This window comes from Poecilia mexicana, unplaced genomic scaffold (assembly GCF_051168715.1).
Source record: "Poecilia mexicana isolate PSO_F unplaced genomic scaffold, ASM5116871v1 scaffold_14, whole genome shotgun sequence".
Classification (NCBI taxonomy): Eukaryota; Metazoa; Chordata; class Actinopteri; order Cyprinodontiformes; family Poeciliidae; genus Poecilia; species Poecilia mexicana.
Genome location: NW_028263383.1, coordinates 19439886 through 19460217, shown reverse-complemented (window position 1 = coordinate 19460217; position 20332 = coordinate 19439886). Strand labels below are relative to the sequence as shown.

The following is a 20332-nucleotide window of genomic DNA, read 5'->3' as shown; positions in this document are numbered from 1 at the left end:
AATCTTAATTGAAATTATGTGCTGGAAAAAGGACGAGTGTAATTTGAGGAACTCTCTAAGTTTTAAGTGACAGGTGTCAAACCCAAGGCCCGCGGGCCAATTCCGGTCCGCCATAGCTATTCATGTGGCCCTCTAGAGACTACAGGATCAAAGGCCCGATTGGGGCAGAATGTGTTGATAAACCTACCAATTAACGAACTGTTAAAATATTAGTTTTCTCTGCGACAAATTAATTAATCGCATGATAAATTAAAACAAGCTTGAGAATTTCCATTTGCATAATTTATCATTTTCCTCTTTCCTCCAAAAACCGGATGACAAAGCCTTCGGACTGGTGCATTCGTCTTATTTTGAAGGACACTTTTGTTAACAGAGACGCCATAGTTCACTTTATTTGTCGTTTCGGATTTTTTTGGTTTATTTATTTTGGATATCTAAAACGTTCCAGTGTTAGATGTTTATTTGCAATTACTGCCATTATGTTACTCGAAAAAGGTCTAGAAACAACATTATCGTTTATCGCGATAAATTCTGGGACAATTTATCGTGCGGCAAAATTTGCCGTCGTGACGGGCAAAGTTGTGACGGTGCAAAAATTGTGAAATGCATGTGAATCCCTTTTTTCCAAGGCACTGTATAAAAACCAGGTATAAAATACATTTAGATTTTTGCCCTCTCCTTTTATTTCGCGTCATGGCGGAAGCGTCAGAGCAGAAACGTGTCGGCTGCTGCTGCGCAGGTCCGACCAACCTGAGGCCGGGGTGGAGAAAGAAGGAAGCAGAAGACAAGTGATGTTAAAATGAACATTTATAATGACTCTTTTGTTGCCGTCGCAAAAATAATCTTTAAAAAACAATTCAATTATTAACACTGAAATGCTGACTTCACTGGTAGTCCACGAGTCATAGAACACAACTCACTGAATTTCTTTTACAAACACAGTACTACAGTTACATTAAATAGTCATTACCGTTAAATCTATTATGAGTGATGCTCAAAGAAACAAACAGAAACAATGACGAGTAATTAATCCTCTCATTCCCTCACCGTAGTAGCTGTTGTCTTTTTTTTTTTTTTTTTTGTAGAAAATATCCTGCTTCTGAGATGTTTCTGACCAAAGCAGAAAACAGACTGGCAGCATAACAATAATGGTACGTGAGCTCCAACATTGCACAAATAGGGTGATGTTTTTTTTTTTGTTTTGTTTTTTCCTTTTTATAGGGGAGCGGAACCGGGACGGGATCGTCCCGCAGATCCAACAGTTACGACGGCTGGCTGCCTTTTGGCTCAGTGTGGGATTATTTGGCACTCTTATTGACAAAAAGCTTTCTCGTTTTTTGTTTTCCCTTAAAATGGCACAAGAAGGCGTTTTCTTTCCAAACCACGTTCAAGAGACTCGTATAAATGCTCTCAGAGAAAGCCCTTTAGGTAGCCTTACGCTGCGGACTTTCACAGATTCTCCTCGTTCGTCACGACAGAAAAGACGGAACCGTTCTCGCTTGTAAGTATCGAAGAGAAATATACCCAATGAACGAAACATCACTCCCTGCTCAAGCCGAAAATATTTGATCTTATGCTGTCAGTCCATTTTTGTCTGAGATGGAGCGAACGGAGGTTAAACGCCAAAGCAAATCCCAAAACCTAAAGACATGAGAACTTTTGCAAAGTACAAATGTGCTTCCCTTACATTGACACATAAAGCAAGCGTTCAGTCAAAGGAAAAAAACAAAACGAAACAGAACAGAACAGTCTTCCAGAGCTTGAGAGTTCAATCTCCAACACACACATGAGTTCTGAGGATGTAGAAGGTCAACAAAGTCCATGGGAGGTTCTGAGGGTCAAACACAGAAATGGCCTCATGTCTGGTTGGAAAAGAATCCTTTTTTTTTTTTTTTTTTTTTTTCCTTTTTCCCAGAAAAGCCTTAACCCGTTTTAAAGGGTGGACACAGTTGCAGGTTCTCGGCGTAATGAAACAAGTCGTGGTATCGACAGAGAGAAAGAGAGACTCAGGTAGAATTGGTTCAAAGAGAGGAGTGAGCAGCCGTAGCCAGTTTTGTAGCGTTTCAAAATCAGTCCTAGCCTTCTTGTGAAGGGGGATGAATGTCCAGAACACATTTGGAGTGAAAATCAAAACCGACAAAAAAAAATAATTAAAAAAAAAATTGCCTTTGGAATGACGCTGCCAATTAGTCTGGCGCTCGGATGCGAAACACGGAACGATGAAACGGATAAATCGTTGATACAAGCAGGCCTGAACCAATCACAGCTTTTTCCCTTTGTGGTTTTCCTCCGTTTGGGGCGGCAGAGTCGCTCTTCATGTTGCTGGTGCCAAGGACGTCTCTCAGATCTGATGTTTTACCCTTCACTTCAAATCTTCTGGCAAAACAAGAAAAGAAAAAAAAACAACACACACACACACACACAAAAAAAAAACAACAATCCTAATTTGAGATTTAAAACCAAAGTGGACACGAGTGTAGAGATCAGTCCTCCGGGAATGTGGCAGAGAAGCCTTAGAGAGAGGAAACAGGTGCTACTTTTCTATTTTGTCCGAGATTCCAGCCCTTCCCGTCATTCTCGAGACCCAACACGGTAAAAAAAAGGAGAAGAAATAAATCAGAACAAAGGATGACAGCAACATGGTTGTGGAAAGCCAACACGGTTTGCCTCATTTCCCGCCCACCCATCGATAAAGTGCATTTATGCAACACCAAACAAACAGGAAAATGTTGACAGCGAATCGGAAGTTGTGTTCGCATATCTGGTTCATGACTGCGGCCGTCTGAGGCCTTTACCTGACTGGAGCCGTTTAAACGCATTTAACTTTACATGTAGTTGACATTCCTGCCGTGAATTTACATTAAAGACAGTTAGACATTCAACAGAAACCCCCGCCGTCCCCCCAAAAAAATGCTTTTTTAAAATTTTTTTTTACAAAAATTAATCAAAAGAATACAAGAAAAAATGAGTACATTCATTAGATTAGATCTGGGCTTTCAAGCTGTGACAAAAAGAAAAAAGAAAGAAAGTGGCATATTCATGAGGTTCCAGCTGAGATCCTGAAAACACAAAGAGCCAATGCACTGAGTAACATTTTCACGTTTGCTTGTTTCACATTTGTAATCCTCCTCTGGATCTAAGAAAGAAAGAAAGAAGAAAAAAAAACATTATAAAAACAAAATCTTCTCAGATGACGTTAGATGAGTTCGACCCATGAGAAATCCGATCTCAGATGCGTGTTCATGTTTGTGTCTTTTTTTTTTTTTTTTCTTTTCGGGCCAACACGACGATAATGAGCTCCCTCCCAACTCACAACATAAGGATCCAACAGTTTTAACATGAGGTGAGTTCAACTCAAAGAGATATACATTTGACTGCATGCAGCGTTTATGTCTCTGAATGTTGCGAGACTCCTCGCAAAATTTTTAGACTTTTTTTTTTTTACCCCCCCATTTTTTCTTTTTTTTTTCCTCCATAATTTTTACTTTGATACCATGCAATAGAAGACGTGCAAAAAAGATAACACCGAACTCCACAAACACATCGTTTGATTGTTAATGGCTATGTTATGGATGCTTATAACATGTTATGCTTAGTCCATGCTGGCCTATAGAGACATTTGTGAGAAAAAACAGCGGTACTTAAGCCACAGGTCAAACGAACACACGAGGGATGCATGGAGTGTAAAACAACATGGATCCATAAAAATCACAACCTTTAACTCTTACTCTATGTACCTATGGGATAAAACAATGCACAAAAAAGTTCTTTGTCCTTTGTTTTCTTAAGTGATGCGTTTGATTATCTTTTCTTAACTTAAAAGATAAGTGTTTGATTGGCACTTGATCAGCACTTCTAAACAAGTTATTGATATCTAACATTTGATCGCACATCTACAAATTCAGAAGCTGCGGAGGTCTAGTTTGGCACAGGTCATACTATGGAGTCTATTATTTATTACTTTTACTATCTTACCAATACTGTATAGCGCTCTATACACCTCGGCTTAATGCTCCACCCCGTCGGAGCGCGCGTCTCTAATCAACAGACCAGACATCTTTTCCACTAAAATATTTTTGTATAGTTTACTTATCAAATAGCAGCATTTTCATAACTTACAAAAAGAAGTACATGTAAACCTATTCATTCAAAATCTTAGTAATTTCAAAGGTTCATACAACAGACATAAAACACAAAACAGGACAACATGCTACTATATTGCTTCCAATATTCTTAACATTTTTCTTACTGTCAAACTAAATCATCAGTGACAGAAATATGGACACCGCCGCTCGATGATGAGGCATCATAATGCACAAACAAACTGCGAAGCTAATCTTAGTCAGGCTTAGTTGGCACTCTCATCATCCACACAAATATAACATAGTTTTCACATTGTATTGACAACGCTGGACTGCATTTGGACTACAAACTAGAATAGCTACAATAAAGTACATATAGATCATATGACGTGACATATTGTATTCCACAGAAATGAGCTCTAGTCATTTTTCAGATAACAGGATATGCATAAAGGATGTCACTGTTTCGGCTTGAGGTCACAAACAAGTTCCCACGTTGCTCTCTCTCTCTCCCGCGTGTCTTATGCATTCTGTCCGAAATATTTTTGTTTAGAGCTCGAGCTCGGCCATCGGATTAATATTCGTTCTGCCAAGATTTGCCTTTTAGTTTTGAAAAAAATAAAATAAAATAAAATAAAAACAAACTAAAAAATTTTTCCTTCCTTTTAAAAGGCCAAACCTATTCCCCCCTCACCCACAAAATCTTTCTTCGTTCTTCCCGCTGAGGAAAAAAAAATTTGACACTTTTGAGCTAACGTTTGCTGGTTGGTCTCGGTGGGTGTCACAGTTTTGGAGGCAGGTGTTTTTCTGTGCATTTTTAGCCTCGTGAACTCTGCGGCCTGGGAAAACATTTTCATACCCCTACAACCCCGTAGTGCATAACTCCCACCCACGGCGCGTCCAACACATCGCCCATGAGACGACAAGACAAGAGGAAGGAGAAAGAGGGGGAGAGCACAGTGTAAGGAGGGAAGGACGGACAGACGGAGGCGGCTTGGGGACGCAGGAGGAGCCTCAGAACGCAGACGGGAGGGCGTGCAGGGGAACGAAAACATCGGGAGGAAGAGGAACGTTAATGGGAGGGAGAGGAAACGGATTTTGGCACAATGTATGGATCAGGGAGCTCTGAAGGAGAAGCTCTCTGGAGTCCAACAGTCCAGTTGCATTGATAAAACACCCCCTTGTTTTGTGCTTTTATCTTATTATATGCTAAAATCTCGGGCAGTAAAAGGTTCGCTTATGCAATGATTTCACAGGTGGCCAGATTGTAGTTATGGATGACTGTGAGGCCTTCCAAGCACAGAGTGAAAGGAAGAGACGTGAGGTGGGAAGAAAGGCCCACCGCTTGTATTGCCACGCAGAATGTTGACACACAAAGAGTTGCTTGAAAGTAGTTTGAAATCTGCTTACTTCTCTCTCTCTCTTTTTTTTTCTTCCACACACGATTCGTCAAAAACAAAAACGTCCATTCATCAGATTCTCCTGAAAACTGGGAGCGTCTGAATTTCTTTCACACAACTCAGCACCAACCCTCACAGCTTTGCATTAAGGAAGCTGATCACAGAGCTTGGGTTGATGGCGACTGTATCGGAAATGTCCCTTAGAGCAACAGGGAGGCGGACGCACGACGACCGGGGAGGTTCAGTTTGGGTCGGTAGAAGATGGGTAAATTTAGTAAAGGGGGAAAAAAAAAGTCAAAAGACGCAGGTGTAATAAATACATGTGTGGAGAAATCCTCTCTGTTGGTACAGTAAGGCAGAGCCGGCCCAAGACCGTACGGGGCCCCAAGCAGAATTTCATTTGGGGCCCGATTCCAGTTAAGCCCCTCCACCAAGGCACCAGTAACGCCTATTTAAACTGCCCAAGCTTGATTGTTTTCTTGTTCATTCTTTAGTAATAAGACAACAGTTACTTCTTAATCACAGAGTGTGTTTCACTCGACCTTCAAATTATTTGCTTTATTCACATTATTTGTCTGTTAGGCACCAGCGTAGACAAAAGCAGGACAAAGAAAAAAAATGAACAAAAAAAAACTAGCATTAAGACCATTAACTAGAACTTAATCGTATTAATTCTGATTAATTAAATATAGACAAAATTGTGGGTAAAAAAAAACGACAATGCATTAATTGCAGTTCTCTTAAGTTTTTGGCACATTGGTAAAACTGTTCCACACCCTCCAGCCCAGTAGGAGGCAGTAATGCACCTTAAGTCTAAAGTCAATGAACAGGACATGTGTGAGCTTGGTGAACAGTGATGAAGGACTTGGCTTGGTTTGTTGGGCGGAAATGTTTTTTTTTTCCCACAAAGGCAGCTGAAATAAGAACATGGTTGTGTACAGCTTACACCTAGACTTCAGAGCCAAATAAAGCAAATCTATATCTGACCTGATCACTTAAAACATGTAGAAATCGACTCACTGATTTAGTCATGAGCCAAAATCAATTAGGATTGACAAACTTGCAAAGTATCGCTGATTTAAAAAAAATAGATTAATCAACATTAATTAGAAAACTTCCAATTAATTTGAATAATTGCGTTCCAGGACTACTGCTGGAATCAAAGACCATTTCTCTCCACATGACTTCAGTTACTACATTTGTCAGATCTTAAAAATAAAAATAAATACATTTTTTAAAGACAACATTTAATTTAAATTTTTAAAAGAATTTAAAACTCTTAGAAATTGCTAAATCTTCTGAGCGACGTTAAAGATAGACATATGCTTTCTAAACACTGATACATATTTGACACTTTGAGAAGTCAAGTGCTCTCTGGGGCCCCCTGCTGGCCTTGGAGCTCTACGTAGTTTACTTATGCTATGCCCTTGGATAAAGGTTTGTCAAAGAAACTTGGGATGGAGGCTATATGCTAACGTCTTTTTAAAAAATTGACATGTCCTTGATATGCTAACCTAATAGAGACAAGATGGCCATGTTTGGAGCGTTGGGCCGGCTCTGCAGATTGGTTTTGATCTTGTGACATAAATGTGCATATAAAGATGTATTCACACCCCTAGCAGGACAGACACACTTTACATTGCGGTCTAAATGCCTCACAGTGCAGTCTTTAGAGAGCCAGCAGACTCGGGATGAACGCTATGGATAGCAGCACAGAGGGGGTCAGATGCAAAGTAATCTTGGAGTGCTTCAGACATTTGGCCTGCCACTGTCAAGACAAGCAAAGTGGCAATAAAAGACAACAATCCAAAAAACACGTCACGTTTCATTAAATGCTCCACTCGAGCATTAACGTACGTTGGGAACAATAATATTCTGCTTAAGTGAGCTGCAGAAATTTCTCTTTTGTCGTCATGTCAATTAGGAAGCATTTCTCACAGAACAGTGACTCCAAAACTTCGCTTTCTGCTCCACGTTGGGACTATTTGGTACCCTTACAGAAAAGGCAATAGCTTCTTTGTTCACAGATGTAGGTTCTTACAGCTCTTCTTATCAAAAAAAAATGCTTGTGTAGTGCTTTTGTTCTCTTAGCGAACTGCCACTGCTTCCAGGAAGTCTGAGCCTGTAGATAATTCTTGGGTGTCACGAATGTCTGGCTAAGGCAAAAAAGTATGTCAGGTGTTATCTACTGCAGGATGTTCGGCTTGTGTTATAAAACAAAGGACTCATATTAGAACAGCCGGACTGCTTTGACTCACAAAATATTCTGAATTCAATCAATTGTCATTAGGTAAGAAGCCGGGTCAGATCCAGTGGGCTACCAATGGCTGGACGACACGACGGCTACTTTGAATCAAGTAAAAACTCAAGTTGTGGAAACGTTTGAATTCCACGGTACAGGAGGTACAAATCTAAGCCTATAGCACCAAGAAAGGGTTCGTCAACAACATATTTCTTTGTGTTTGTAGCAGTGGCTGAATATGAAATGATGTTCTAGTGTTTGTGCGTTTGTGGGAGCGTTCTCTATGTGTGTCTGTGTTAAAATATAGATTATACATTCCTGTGTGTCTCCTCTGTCCTCTCGCATTGATTCTTCAACCCCTGAACTATACCTGCAGACGGCAAGCGCACAGTTCAGACTGGGTTTGAGTTATACATTTCTTTCACTGCAACACAACGTTTGATCCCTGGAAAGGAAAAAAAAGAAAAAAAAAAAAATAGCAACAGGCTAAAATTGTTTTTACATTCAGATCAACCTGCATTCGCAGGTTTAAATAATCTACTTGTGTTTGAATGAGACTATGTCAATAAGTTAAAGGATGAAAATATAAAATACCCAAATTTTTTGTCATTTCAGTCATGAAATGAGCTAGAATTCGACACACGTCAACATAGATGCGCTTTTGTTTGCTTGTAAAGAAATTATACTTGGATTGCTGCCCTAAATAGCTGAGATGAGCTCAGGTGCTTGTCATAAAACCTCTCCCCTGGTAACAATGCCTTCTGCATTGAACACAAAGAGCAAGGTTTGTAAAACAGCTCTATTAGCTGGCCGGATCTTCATCTGATACGCTCAGCTCACCGGGAGCCGAGGTCTCAAACCGACTTAAATCCAACAAAAAAAAAAAAACAACAACAACAAAAGAAAAAAAAAAAGAACAAAATGAAAACAGTAATGAGGTTTTAGAGGAGGGTGAGACTCCGCAGCCTCACTCCTGAATCTGCAACTTGGCAGTGGACCAGTTCAGCTTACTCTGATCACCATTGTCAAAAGGACTTGACACAAACTTTTAAAAAACATCAGGACTTCTGTCCTAAAAACACACTCACAAATCACACACACTTATCTTGGTTGTCTCCCCCACCTCCTCCTTTGTAATTCTCTCGTTTGATACTGAAATATTGAACATATATTTGGACATTTCTTTTTTCTATTCTTCTTGACTCTCTTAATTCCTTTCTATTCTCTGTCTTCATCCTTTCCTTCTTTTGTCTTCGCTTTCGTTTTAGCCCACCTTCTGTGGGTTGGTAGCGCGCACGCCCTGCTCGTACGTGATCCGCTGGCTGATCAGATACTGCGCTGCTTGTGTAGCGGCCGGCGACCCTGTTATTGTAACTTTACGGTTCCGAGTACCTGGAATGAACTCTCCTTTTTTGGAGATCTGGATGCGGGCTCCTGTCAGCTCCTGGTACTCTACCAGTGTTTTCCCTCCTTTCCCCAAAATGGCGCCCACCAGATTCTCGGGCACAGCAATTTCAACCACGTCCTTGGCTCCGTCTGCCAACTTTTCTGTTGCCAACAGGGAGGAAGCCATCAATGGGGATGAAGCATTTAGGTAACCGTTGGAAGCTCCAGTAGCAGCTGCTAGCGAGCCCAGGGAGAACCCACCGAGGCCTGTAGCGGGGTGGCCGGCACTGCTGGAGGCATCATTAGCGTAGGAGGCCAGTAGGTTAGCCGCAGCGGCAGCAGCTGGGTTGGCACTAGCTGCCACTGCAGCGAGGACTCCAGAGGCAGCTGCGGGGTTGAGACCCAGGCCCAGGGTGTTAGTGTTGTAGCCGTAGCTGGCCAGTGTATTCAGGGCTGAGGTGATGGCCAGCAGATCGTTGCCAGAGAAACTGGACATGGTGGCAGGGAAGGCACCCATTCCTGTCAATCCGGCCTGACCTAGAAGGCTGGAGGCAGTGGCAGCTGCTGCGGCTGCGTTGGGCAGCACCTCGGCTGTGTTGGCGTAAGGGGAGCCGGTGGGGTTGGAGTTGGCCACTGGGCCCGAGACGTTGGAGTAGCTGATATTCAGGCAACTGCTGCTCTGAGGGTCCTCCTGGATTTTCTGCACAATGATTTCCACAGCCTTACGGTTCTGTTCTGGCTCTCCACTGATGGTCACCACCCGCTCCTGCAAGTTGATGCCCTCCGGCTTCTGAGAGAGCTGTACCCAAGCTCCCGACTGCTCCATCACCGCCTTCACTGTGGCACCACCCTTACCAATGATCAGCCCTGCGGTGCTATTGGGTACAATCAATTTGGCCTGCAGAGACATAGAAAGATTGTGGTAGCAAAAGCAGGAAATATGAGCAAGATTGCACAACATTAATGGTAAATGGATAAGAGGAGTATCTCTAACTGAGTCAGAGTACTACACCAGCCCTCACTCTACTCAGCAGTTTGCTAATCCCTGGGGTTTAGGCTGCAGCTGCCACACTGCCACATGGTTCTGTCTAGCTATGGAAGACTGCAGGTAAAAATAACCCCATACACTCACATTTTCCTGACCCTACCACACTGTAGGTCACAGACCACAGAACAAGTAGGATAGGTAACAACCAAAGTGTTCAGGAGCTACTTCACACCTTAACGCTCCTATTGTTAAGAAATATTAGGCATTGAAACCCTTGGAAAAGCTACAGCTGCTTTAAAAACTTTGTGTTCCTCAACTAAACTATAAACAACTACTGCATCGGAGAGACCAGCTTAGGTTTGCAACCGTTTGTTCCTTTTCAAGGATCTAGCTGCCAACTCAACAGACTCTTACCTGTTTAACACGGTCAGGGTTAACCGTCGTCTGTGGTTGCAATATGCTGACAGGTTCTGGTTTCTGGGCACTCTGGGGCATCTCGCGGACTTTCTCTGCAATGAAGTTGTGGACGCTATTGAGGGCTTCGACAGTACCCTGTATCAGACAGACTCGTTCAGTTGTTCCTGTGATAAAAGAGGCAGAAGAGGACAAACGTGATCAATGGGCGACAATTACAGTCCTCTGAGTGGACACTTGGCGAGCAGATTTGAGGGATTTGCTTGTGGCTAAACTAAGATCTACATTTGTAATTAGAAGTCCTGGATGCAATGAATGGTCCTCTACGTTAAATGGAGCTATTCTTCACTCTCTCCATTTGCACAATCAACTGAGAAACAGCTGAAAGAGTGAACACTGCTTAGTTAGCGAGCCACGGGGGGGAGAAGGATTCCTCTTCGATGATGTAACACTTACTGTGCTGTAATCCTGAGCCTGTCCTTGCCTTGCAGCGTTAATAGACTAAACACACATTTGTTCTTCCTCCAGGCTTCTTTCTACGCCCACATCGACGACCCAACTGGCATTCTGTTGCCATGGTAAAGGGCCCAAGCCATGGAAACAGGTGATGCAACACCAAGTCTTTTATACTGGCTTGCACGATTTCTACAACACTCTCCTTTTTATGTATCCATCTTGCTCTTGGCAACATTTGCCTGTCCTTTGGAAGAATGGAGGACGTCTACAGATTCTTTTTTGTGCATGTGTGTCGGCTTGACGTATATCTGTGTGCAACCCAAGAGAAAAGTTTGGATTCCTACTCTGAGTAAAATCTGTAAAAAAGACCACCTGATGAGATGATATTTAACAGGTTTGCTGTACAAGTCTGCGTCTGTCGTTTACCAATTTACATGCACTCAGGACAGCCTGAAACCAATAGAGAGAAAATGCATTTGTCAGATTTAATCTGTGTTGTGCTACAGAAATGTTGAATAATGGATGTGGACAGACTGCTGGTCAGTTTAAGCATCACAAGAACTGAGAAGAAATTCTGTGTTCAAAATTGGAAACGACACAAGGCGTATTTGAGTTTATTTCCTCGTTCTGTTCTAGATGACAAGAAGAACGTTATATTTCTTAAAATAATCCTTCCTGTAGGATCTGTGGAGAGTCTCTTCCATTGCTTTCTCACACACAGTGAGAGTAGATTTGGTTTTCAATACGCCGGCTCACCGGCAGCTTAGGACTCCTTACCAAAGAAACATTTATCACACAGGAAATTAATAGCCAATTTAAACACAACATCCTCAGCAACACCAAGGAATACACTGTGTACAGTAATTATCTGGCAAACGGTTACCTTGGAGAAATCAATATGCATGACTAAATGCATCCATGAGTCACTATGTGATGACTTGAGGAAGTTTTCAAACTTTTCTAACTTCCTGTGGCAGTGCCGCAGTGATAATGTATAAGCAGAAAATGGAGATCTGTTTTCCGTCGCGTTAGCAAAAATAGACACAGACTGTATAAGAACTGTCTGAGGTTAAATCAGACTGAACTTTTCCTGTTGTAGCTTATTTCTGTTTCTAAAGGCCTGAGTGTTGAGAGAGAATGAAACAAAACATATATGTCCTTAGCTTCTGGTAGAATTTGAGTAAAATGTTTTGGACCCCATAAGCTTTTCACCACAGTTTGCTGGAATATTGGCCCATTCCTCCAGGTAGGTTTGTAGGTTACCTTCCTGACACACACATCTTTTCAACTCTTCACAAATTTTCCATGGGATTAAGATTAGGACTTTTGCACAACCACTCCTAAACATTGACTTTGAAACTAATTTGCTGTTTTGCTTAAGGTAGTTGGATATTTGCAAGACTCGTATATGCTCAAGCTTGATTTGAGCATACGTGATGACACCGTCCTTGTACTTTATACTATTCTTAGGTTTGCTTGGTCATTATGGTCAAACACTTCAAAACTTTGTTCCTAAATACATTTGCAAAATGTAATCTGATGTTTTACGTAGCTTTTTGAAGCAATATCTTCCCGTCGCCCCATGTCAATGCAGGACTCATAATGACTCTCTTATCAGCATCAACCAGTATCTTCATAAGGTATTTTGCATTTGTTTTGGGGTTGATAATATTGCACTAAAACATATTTATACCTGGGACAGAGAACCCGTCTCCTTCCTAAACAATTTGACATTCTCATGATATTCCCGCTGAATTTCTGTGTAATACAGGTGGATACGGCACCTCCAGGCAAGTAAATATCTGGATATAACTGCAGTGTTCCTCGCTGCTGTTTTATTTAAGTGTAGAGTTTCAGTTAAGCGCAGCTTCTATATCCAGAAGCAAACACAAGCGGGTTAAAATAAATCCAGAATACTTACCGACTGCCACAATACTTTTTTCTGTTTGTGTTCTAGCGTTCTTTTAGAGCTTTATGAAACAAGCAGACTTGCACACTTTGACATATCTCTCTGTCACTACAAGTAGAAATTGGGGACTTTCATGTTCACCCTTTAAATTACTACAGGAAGAAGCTCTTTAAATCTGGCCTTTTCTTTAACATCAACCTGTTAAACATGGTAAGAGTTCTAGGTTTCAAAGTGCTAAAGGAAAATGTGGATGTTAGATTTTCAGAAAATTAATGGAGTTCGATCTGTTGTCTGTACCCGCTTGTCCTTGCGGGGTTGAGCAGGATGCATCTATTCTCAATGGTGATTGTTCGAGAGGTACACCCTTGAGACAGGACTGTGCTTGTACTCTCATATACAAGGGCAGTTTACACAAACCAATTAACCTGGGATGTTTTTGGACAATGGGGTGCAGCCAGAGTACCAGGAAAGAACTCACAAAGGCACAGGGAGAACACGCAAACTCCACGCAGAAAGACCCCAGGCTAGGATTTGAACCCAGGACCTACTTGCTGCAAGGCACCAGTGCTAATAACTGGTCCACCATGCAGGAATTACTGCAGAAAATGGTAAAACTAGATATTTTCTTGTTTAACAATCCCTTTGATAGCCTCCATTATTGTAGGTAAAAACAAAATGCATAAAGATATCAGAACCAGAATAGAAGAAAGAACCAGCATATGCGTACAGGATCATTTCCATGAAGTATAAAAAAAATATATATATGCGACTTATTTTTAAGTAATTTTCTCACACTGGGCGGCCTCTCACCATGCCGCCTTAGATGCAGAAGAATATGAATTGGGTCATCTTCAGCTAAGCAGAACACACTTAGAAGATGCATAGCCCTGAGTAATCTTGCTTATTGCTTTTTCTTCGGTTTTCCCAACACTAAATGCTGAGAGAGGAAGTCGCTCTGCTTGGAACAGTAATTTTGAATTACACATCTACGCAACCCATAGGCTTTCAAAGACTGACATTACATCTCCCTAGACAGCAAAGGTGCTTAAATGCTGAAGCAGAGGCCTCTTGCTGTTGATGAGACACACAAAGAGGACATGAAACTCTCTGGATCTCACAATAACCTCTGTCCGGTTTTTTTTCCACTTCCTGAAACGTTTGCATCAGCTTTCGCCTCGCTTTTGTCTGCAAGAGTGAGGCGTTTCGCTGTGATAGGTGTGCGCGCATCGAGTCCCGCTCGGAGTTTGCTCGTCCTACTGCTGTCATGAGGGGGAGAAAAAAAATGTGTCAGGGCCCCGGAGAGCACACATCTCTGGCTCCAGCTTTCCCCACAGGACCAAAGCCTCTCACGTTCTCCATCTTGATAACAAAGTGCAAAAGTTCCAGCACTTCTCAGGCAGCTGGCAGACGGTTTCCGAGATGAAAATCTAGCACAGAATGAGCTTTGTTTGATTTATTAGGACTGCTCACACCGCCACACGTAGAATACCCCCGTAATTACTGTCAACACATCAGCAGCTTTCCGATGATATTATCCCTGCTACAAACCGAGCTGAAACACTTTTATTGCAAATGTCAAAGCTGAATATATTCATCGCGTCACATTGTTGCCATATGGGATGTCTGTAAAATGTAAGCAGTCACTTCAAAATGTGAGACCTTATTGTTAATCTTCCATTTTCACCAAGCTAACCAGAAACAGTTGTGGATTACGTCACATCCCAGCCAGAGGTTCGCACAATCCGTGTGACCTTGTATGAAAATCAACATGCTCATCGCGAACATTTGCTGTCATGTAGTCTAGTGAAATAGGTCTTCAAAGCACAGATGGATTTGCTTTATGTCCAATGTTTTCCTCCATAAATGGTGAAGAAATGATCAAAGCTCCACTTTGGGGGACTTTTATCCACCAGGACGGATAATAGTGACGTCTGGTCAAGAGGTGCACCAGCCTGGTAAAAACCAGCCTCCTGTTCTACGCTTTGCTTCGTACATGCACAACAAACTTCAGAAAACCACAGAGGTGTAAGACTCCAACAACAAAACCAAAGACATATATATTTTTAAAATTGTTTAAGATAACTTTATTAGTGAGTAGCACCATTAGGGAAGCTAGCATCACTAGTAGCAGCAGTCTCTCCTCTCCAGGTCTTAATTTTTTCCCTTTCAAGACCCTTTTGTCTTATAAACAAACTAATATTTCCAGATCCTGCATATTTCCAGATCCTGCACAAAAGCAAAAGCAACTTCCTGTAATCCAGATAAGCTTCTGGTTGTCTGCTGAAGCTTCATGCAGCTCATCTGTCGCTCAGTTATCGCTCTGCAAAACCTTCTAAATGTTTGGTCTAAGCATATAGGAATTAAAACATCTCCACAGCAAGCCATGCAGCGCAGCAAACTGCTCATTCAGTTATGTAAACTCACTTAAATGAAGCTGTTCTTCCTACCGACGCTTGTCAGCTGCTACAACAGACAGCCAGACTTTGACGGCCTCTCCTCCCTTTGCCTTTTCATACCTTTGTAGTTTTGGTCATTTTGAACCTGACTTGTTCAGGAGAGACGTCTTCCACAGGATGTCAAGTCATCAATTCATTCCAGTTTTTGGAGATTCCATTGAATTTGCAAAAGATTAGTTAGCCCGGAGGAGATCCCAGAAAGGCTGAGCATCTTAGAGCAGAGCTGCTTTCTTTTATGGTGTGAAACATGGAGGAAGTTCTGTCAGCCTTCTGGGAAACTCAGAGTTAAGGTAGGAATGTAGATTCCCTTGGAGATACACACAGAACCTGAAATTAGTGACAGCAGAAGATGCCCACTGCGCTTACTGCTAATACAACATGCTAACATTTAGAAACTTCAAATCATGTCATCGGTTTAAATGAATTAAACACAATCTAACAGTGTCTCCTCCCCCCACACACACAGTGGAACGTCACCTCTGCTCCTTGTATAAATAATCAGTGACCTCTTGTGGCAGGAGGGATAGAATAAATGCTGTTAATTAGTTTCCCAGAACAAACAGAAATGAGTTAAACAGACACTAGCAGGTCAAAGTTTGACAGAAACAGGAATCAGAAATCGGCCACAGATCTCTGAAGCATCTCTACTGCAAGTATATAAGTATTTTTGCTTTTTGCCTGAACTATTTCTGAATGCTACGCGAGTAAAATATTTCTGACTTGGAACTCAGAACAAGAGTCGACGTATAATTAAGTGAGTCACAACACCAAACTGGAATTAAACCTGATGATTTAATTCCAACACGAGAAGCAAGAAGTTCCTCAGTACGATACGGCTGCAGGGCTTATAAAACACACATTTAGTAATTATCCGTTTACGTGTAGCTCTTACTTTTACCAGGAGAGGACTGTGTTGTCTTTATGGGTAAATATATCGGCCTAGCTTTGGTTTGTCCAAAATGTTGAGGAATATCTTGTTATGGGTTTGTGTTGCTAACAGCCGGCTCACTGACTACAAATGCTAGCGAATCCCACAGGCTTCCTGACATGGTTAAGCCGAATACAACGTCACTCTGTGACCCGGGTTCCAACTCCTTCTGCAAAGCAAACATAGTAAAAACCCGGTAAATAAAGCCGTATTCCTAACTAAACGACCACTTCCCCACATCTTTTCTTCCTCCTTCAGCACAGCAGCTAATCGTAAACGAGCCTTTCTGAACGTCTTAATGGGAAACAGGACGAAAGCATCAAAAGATGTTCAAACTTCAGGTTTAAGCTAATGTCTGTTTGTAGCCGTTCCAGATCTTTTCAGAAACGTTCAGTTAATTCTGAATAATTTCCCAGGGGGATTACAGCTGCCTCTGCTTAAGGCTGTCACAATCATATCATTTTAGGAGACAATTAATTGCCGTGCAAATTATTGCAATTAAAGATTCAATTATCTTTCTTGGAAGTCACTGTTATAGTAAAAGCCAACTCATAATTTATTGATTTACTTCACACTTATGGGAAATAGCTGCATCATAAAAAAAAAAAAATCATATTTCTTGCCTTTGAGACTTTGTAGCATGGAAAAAAAAAAGTACTACAAGATGGCGTCATTGAAAAGGCAAAATATAGAAGTAGTCCATTTCTGGTTATTTAACCTGCTTGTTGCTATGCAAAGAGTTAATATGCGGTATCAATATTCTGCCAATTATTATTTCAAAAACATTGCTCTGATCAGCAGACCTTTACAAATATCAAGAACTAAAGAAATCCCAGCAGTTGTCGCCGTGCTGAGCGCAGCATCAGGCTCGTCCGCCAGTCAATAGTAACATCTCTAAACAAGATGTTAGCGTATATCAGATGAACAATAGAACCACGCAGCAACACAGCAACTGTTTCAGATCAAAGTTGAGCCGTGATTCACCAGAGAGGCCCAGACAAATGTGGGGAAGTAAAAGCTCCAGTTTCAGTCCGTTTACAATCCCACCCATGACGTCATTGTAGAAGGGATGAAATCAGCATCGAGACATGAGGCGTTTGGGAAAAACCCTCGTCTCTGCGCTTGCTGACATTTCTAGCTTTCCTTTCACTCTGTTTTCTTTCACACAACCTCACTGTTTAATTGAGTGTTTTTTGTGACATTCCAACAACGGAGTGTTATGCTGCAAACAGTGTGTGCATGTATTTGGCTGGTGAAGCCGCAGAAGGCAAGAGGGCGAAGTTTTGTTTCTAAGTTTAAGTCCAAAAGGAGAACTCCCACAGCCCTTTTTTGCAGCTACTTAAATATGCGGATGTGTGTTAGTAGGTGTGCGTAGGCCGCCTGCATGAGCGAAACGCAAAGTGCAAGTGGGTGAATGCGTAGTGTGTCATGTTTATCGTATCTCTAGCAACTCAACAATGCACCAGAGAACATGGGCTCAAGCCAGAGAATAAGAAATCAAAATCAGCAGCTTGGTGCAGGGAGAAACCATGCAGAAAAACAAATGACAACAAAAAACAGAAATAGATAAAAATGAAGCATGACATCATCGCACTTGGCCTAAAACTCTCCTAACTACCAGGAACCAAATCTAAGCACAACAATGATCGGCAAGGAGGGAAAAGGAAACTTGGCGTGTGTTCGAGCAGCTTGAGTACAGCTGGGAGAGGCTATTTCTGGGCCTGCCCCTTGTCCCCTTACCCTCCTGCAATCATGCATCATCCACTCCCTTCACTCTGTCCACTCATCCATCTCGGTAACTGCAGGACCCAGTTGTACACTTCCCCATTATGACATTTAATTCAGGTTTGATTTCTTCTGCCGGGCGGCTGGGCGACGCATGGAGGGTGAGAGGCTGACTGTGAGCCGTCGCGGAGGGATTTCAGGACAAAATGGCCTCAGTGCTTATTGACCCTTGATTGGTTTGGTCTGCCATCGTGAGTGTGATTGGTCAGCGGTATGAACTCGGTGGAACATTGTTAGAACGTTTTGTTTTAAGGCCGGAGATGCACCGCTCCGATTGGGAGGTGTTTCCTTGATAATCGTTAATCAGCAGAATGTTGACATATAAATATTCAACTTCTCTTTAATGTTTTTTTAATTAGTGGTGGGACTCAGTTAAAAATTTTAATTGAGTTAATTATAGAGTCTGTAATTTACTCAATTAATCACATTTTTAATAAAAAACTATATATCAACAAAAGAAGCAACATTTTCAATTCAAAAACCCTTTTTGCTGCTAAATTATAACACAAAGATATTACAACTTATTAATCTGGTTTTTAGGTTATTCAACTATCAGATTTGTGCAAAGTGCTACTATAATCACTCAGCGATCAGGTTTTCCTGGAATCTGCTCATTCATTGACAAATTCTTTTGAAAAAAAAGAAAAGAAAACCTTATTTAGAAACATGGATGCAGACATTAGCGTTGGAGACGTCTGTGCTGCTACGACACGTTTAGCATCGAGATGCTATTTTATTTTAGGCTTGAACAGCTTCGCTGGTGGGATCACTGGTTTTAGCACAACTTGCACATCGCTACTTCGCTGAGTGTCGCTGTTGTTTGCGGATGTCGCTTGTGTGTCAGATTAACAGGGTCTACCAGAAACGCACGACTACAAAGGCTCTGGCATGAACTTTTGATTATTAAGGCTAAAAGCGATTAATTTCAAGCTAATTAATGAATTGAAATGAATGCACTGAGGTGGCGGACTGATAGACAGAACTCTCACACTGTCCAGTCTGTTAAGACACCAAATAACAGCATGTATTTTGATGCACTTTTTAAAGTTTAATTCTTAAAAAATCAGATAAAGGTGAAGGAAATGTGTTTTTGTGGGATTCTCTTGTGTTAGTTAATATTCTGTTGCATTCAAAATCATCTGAACCATGTACTTTCTTAAATGCTGCATACTGATGTAAACTGACTGGTGGTCTCTCATGTTCTTGGTCACTCTTTGACTAGCCTTTAGCTTTAGCCTCAAGTAATCTATAGTTATATAAAACAAAGAGAGCCATCGGCTGTGAGTAAGATTCTAACACTTCAACAGAAACTCATTTTAAAAACCCATCACTATCCCTTTAATGATCCCTTAAACTCTTAAATTTGTGTTGCTTTGTCGTCGCAGACCTTTCAATCTGTCGACACTTGAGGCAACAAAGTTTCGGCTGCACCGACTTCCACAAAGCGGGGCTTTACTGTACAACAGCAGCTGCTTCGTTTTACTTGTGTGGGCCAGAGTAACCACCCAATCAAATTCCTGCCAGCACCCTCTCCCTGAACTCCTCTCCTCACTCATCACAATAATGAGTCGGGGGGGATGGTGGCGAGCAGGTGGTGGCCTATGAACACATGCATGGCTTAAAATGAGAAATAAAGATACATATGACTCGTTTTATGTGTTCGGTATCTGCGGAGCATTCCCTCAAACGTAGCTGTCCTCCCGCGCGCTGCGCCCTTCATCATGGCGAGCAGAAACAGGGTGGAAGATAAATTTTTAGAAAAATATTTGCAAGCACATGCCCTTCCTGTCCTCCCCTCAGTGATTTCTTGCTGCAGTTCACTTGAACAGATAACACACATTTCTGAAAGAACAGGCCAGATCTAAATTATGTTCTGTTTTTTTTTTTATCCAACTCGTACCGTTATATTATTTTCCTGTAAATGTTTCTATGCAGGGGGGGATGGGCCAAAGCATATCATTTCCTATTGTTCTCACAGTTAAAAGGTAATTTTAGAGAAATGAAAGAGAAAGTGCCACAGCTAAACTCCTGTTGCTGCACACTGCCAGTCAGCTCTCTGAAAGGAGGCAGCTGCAGTTTTCCCTTGCTTCCAAAACAAATTATTTTGTTTGTGAATTATGGTCATGAATAACACAGATAGTGGAAATGAAGCGAGTCATATTCAGTAAATTAGATTCAACATTCTGATGAGACTGATTTGTCAGATTAAAAGTACCTTTTGAAAATAATATCCTTCCAGCAGGCATTAAACATACTTTTTATTAGGTCCACATTTCTATCAAAAAT

At 41.5% G+C, this 20332-nt stretch overlaps 1 protein-coding gene across 1 annotated transcript in view; it reads right to left on the bottom strand.

The window, feature by feature from the left end:
* Positions 1 to 789: 789 nt before the first annotated feature.
* nova1 (NOVA alternative splicing regulator 1) overlaps positions 790 to 20332 on the bottom strand; it is a 32567-nt gene continuing 13024 nt past the window's right edge. The window contains exons 3-4 of the mRNA XM_014986422.2: positions 10513 to 10679; positions 790 to 10008 (exon numbers count right to left, since the gene is read on the bottom strand). Coding sequence (XP_014841908.2) covers positions 8989 to 10008; positions 10513 to 10679 — 1187 coding nt within the window. The 3' untranslated portion in view covers positions 790 to 8988. The remainder of the gene's footprint in view (positions 10009 to 10512; positions 10680 to 20332) is intronic.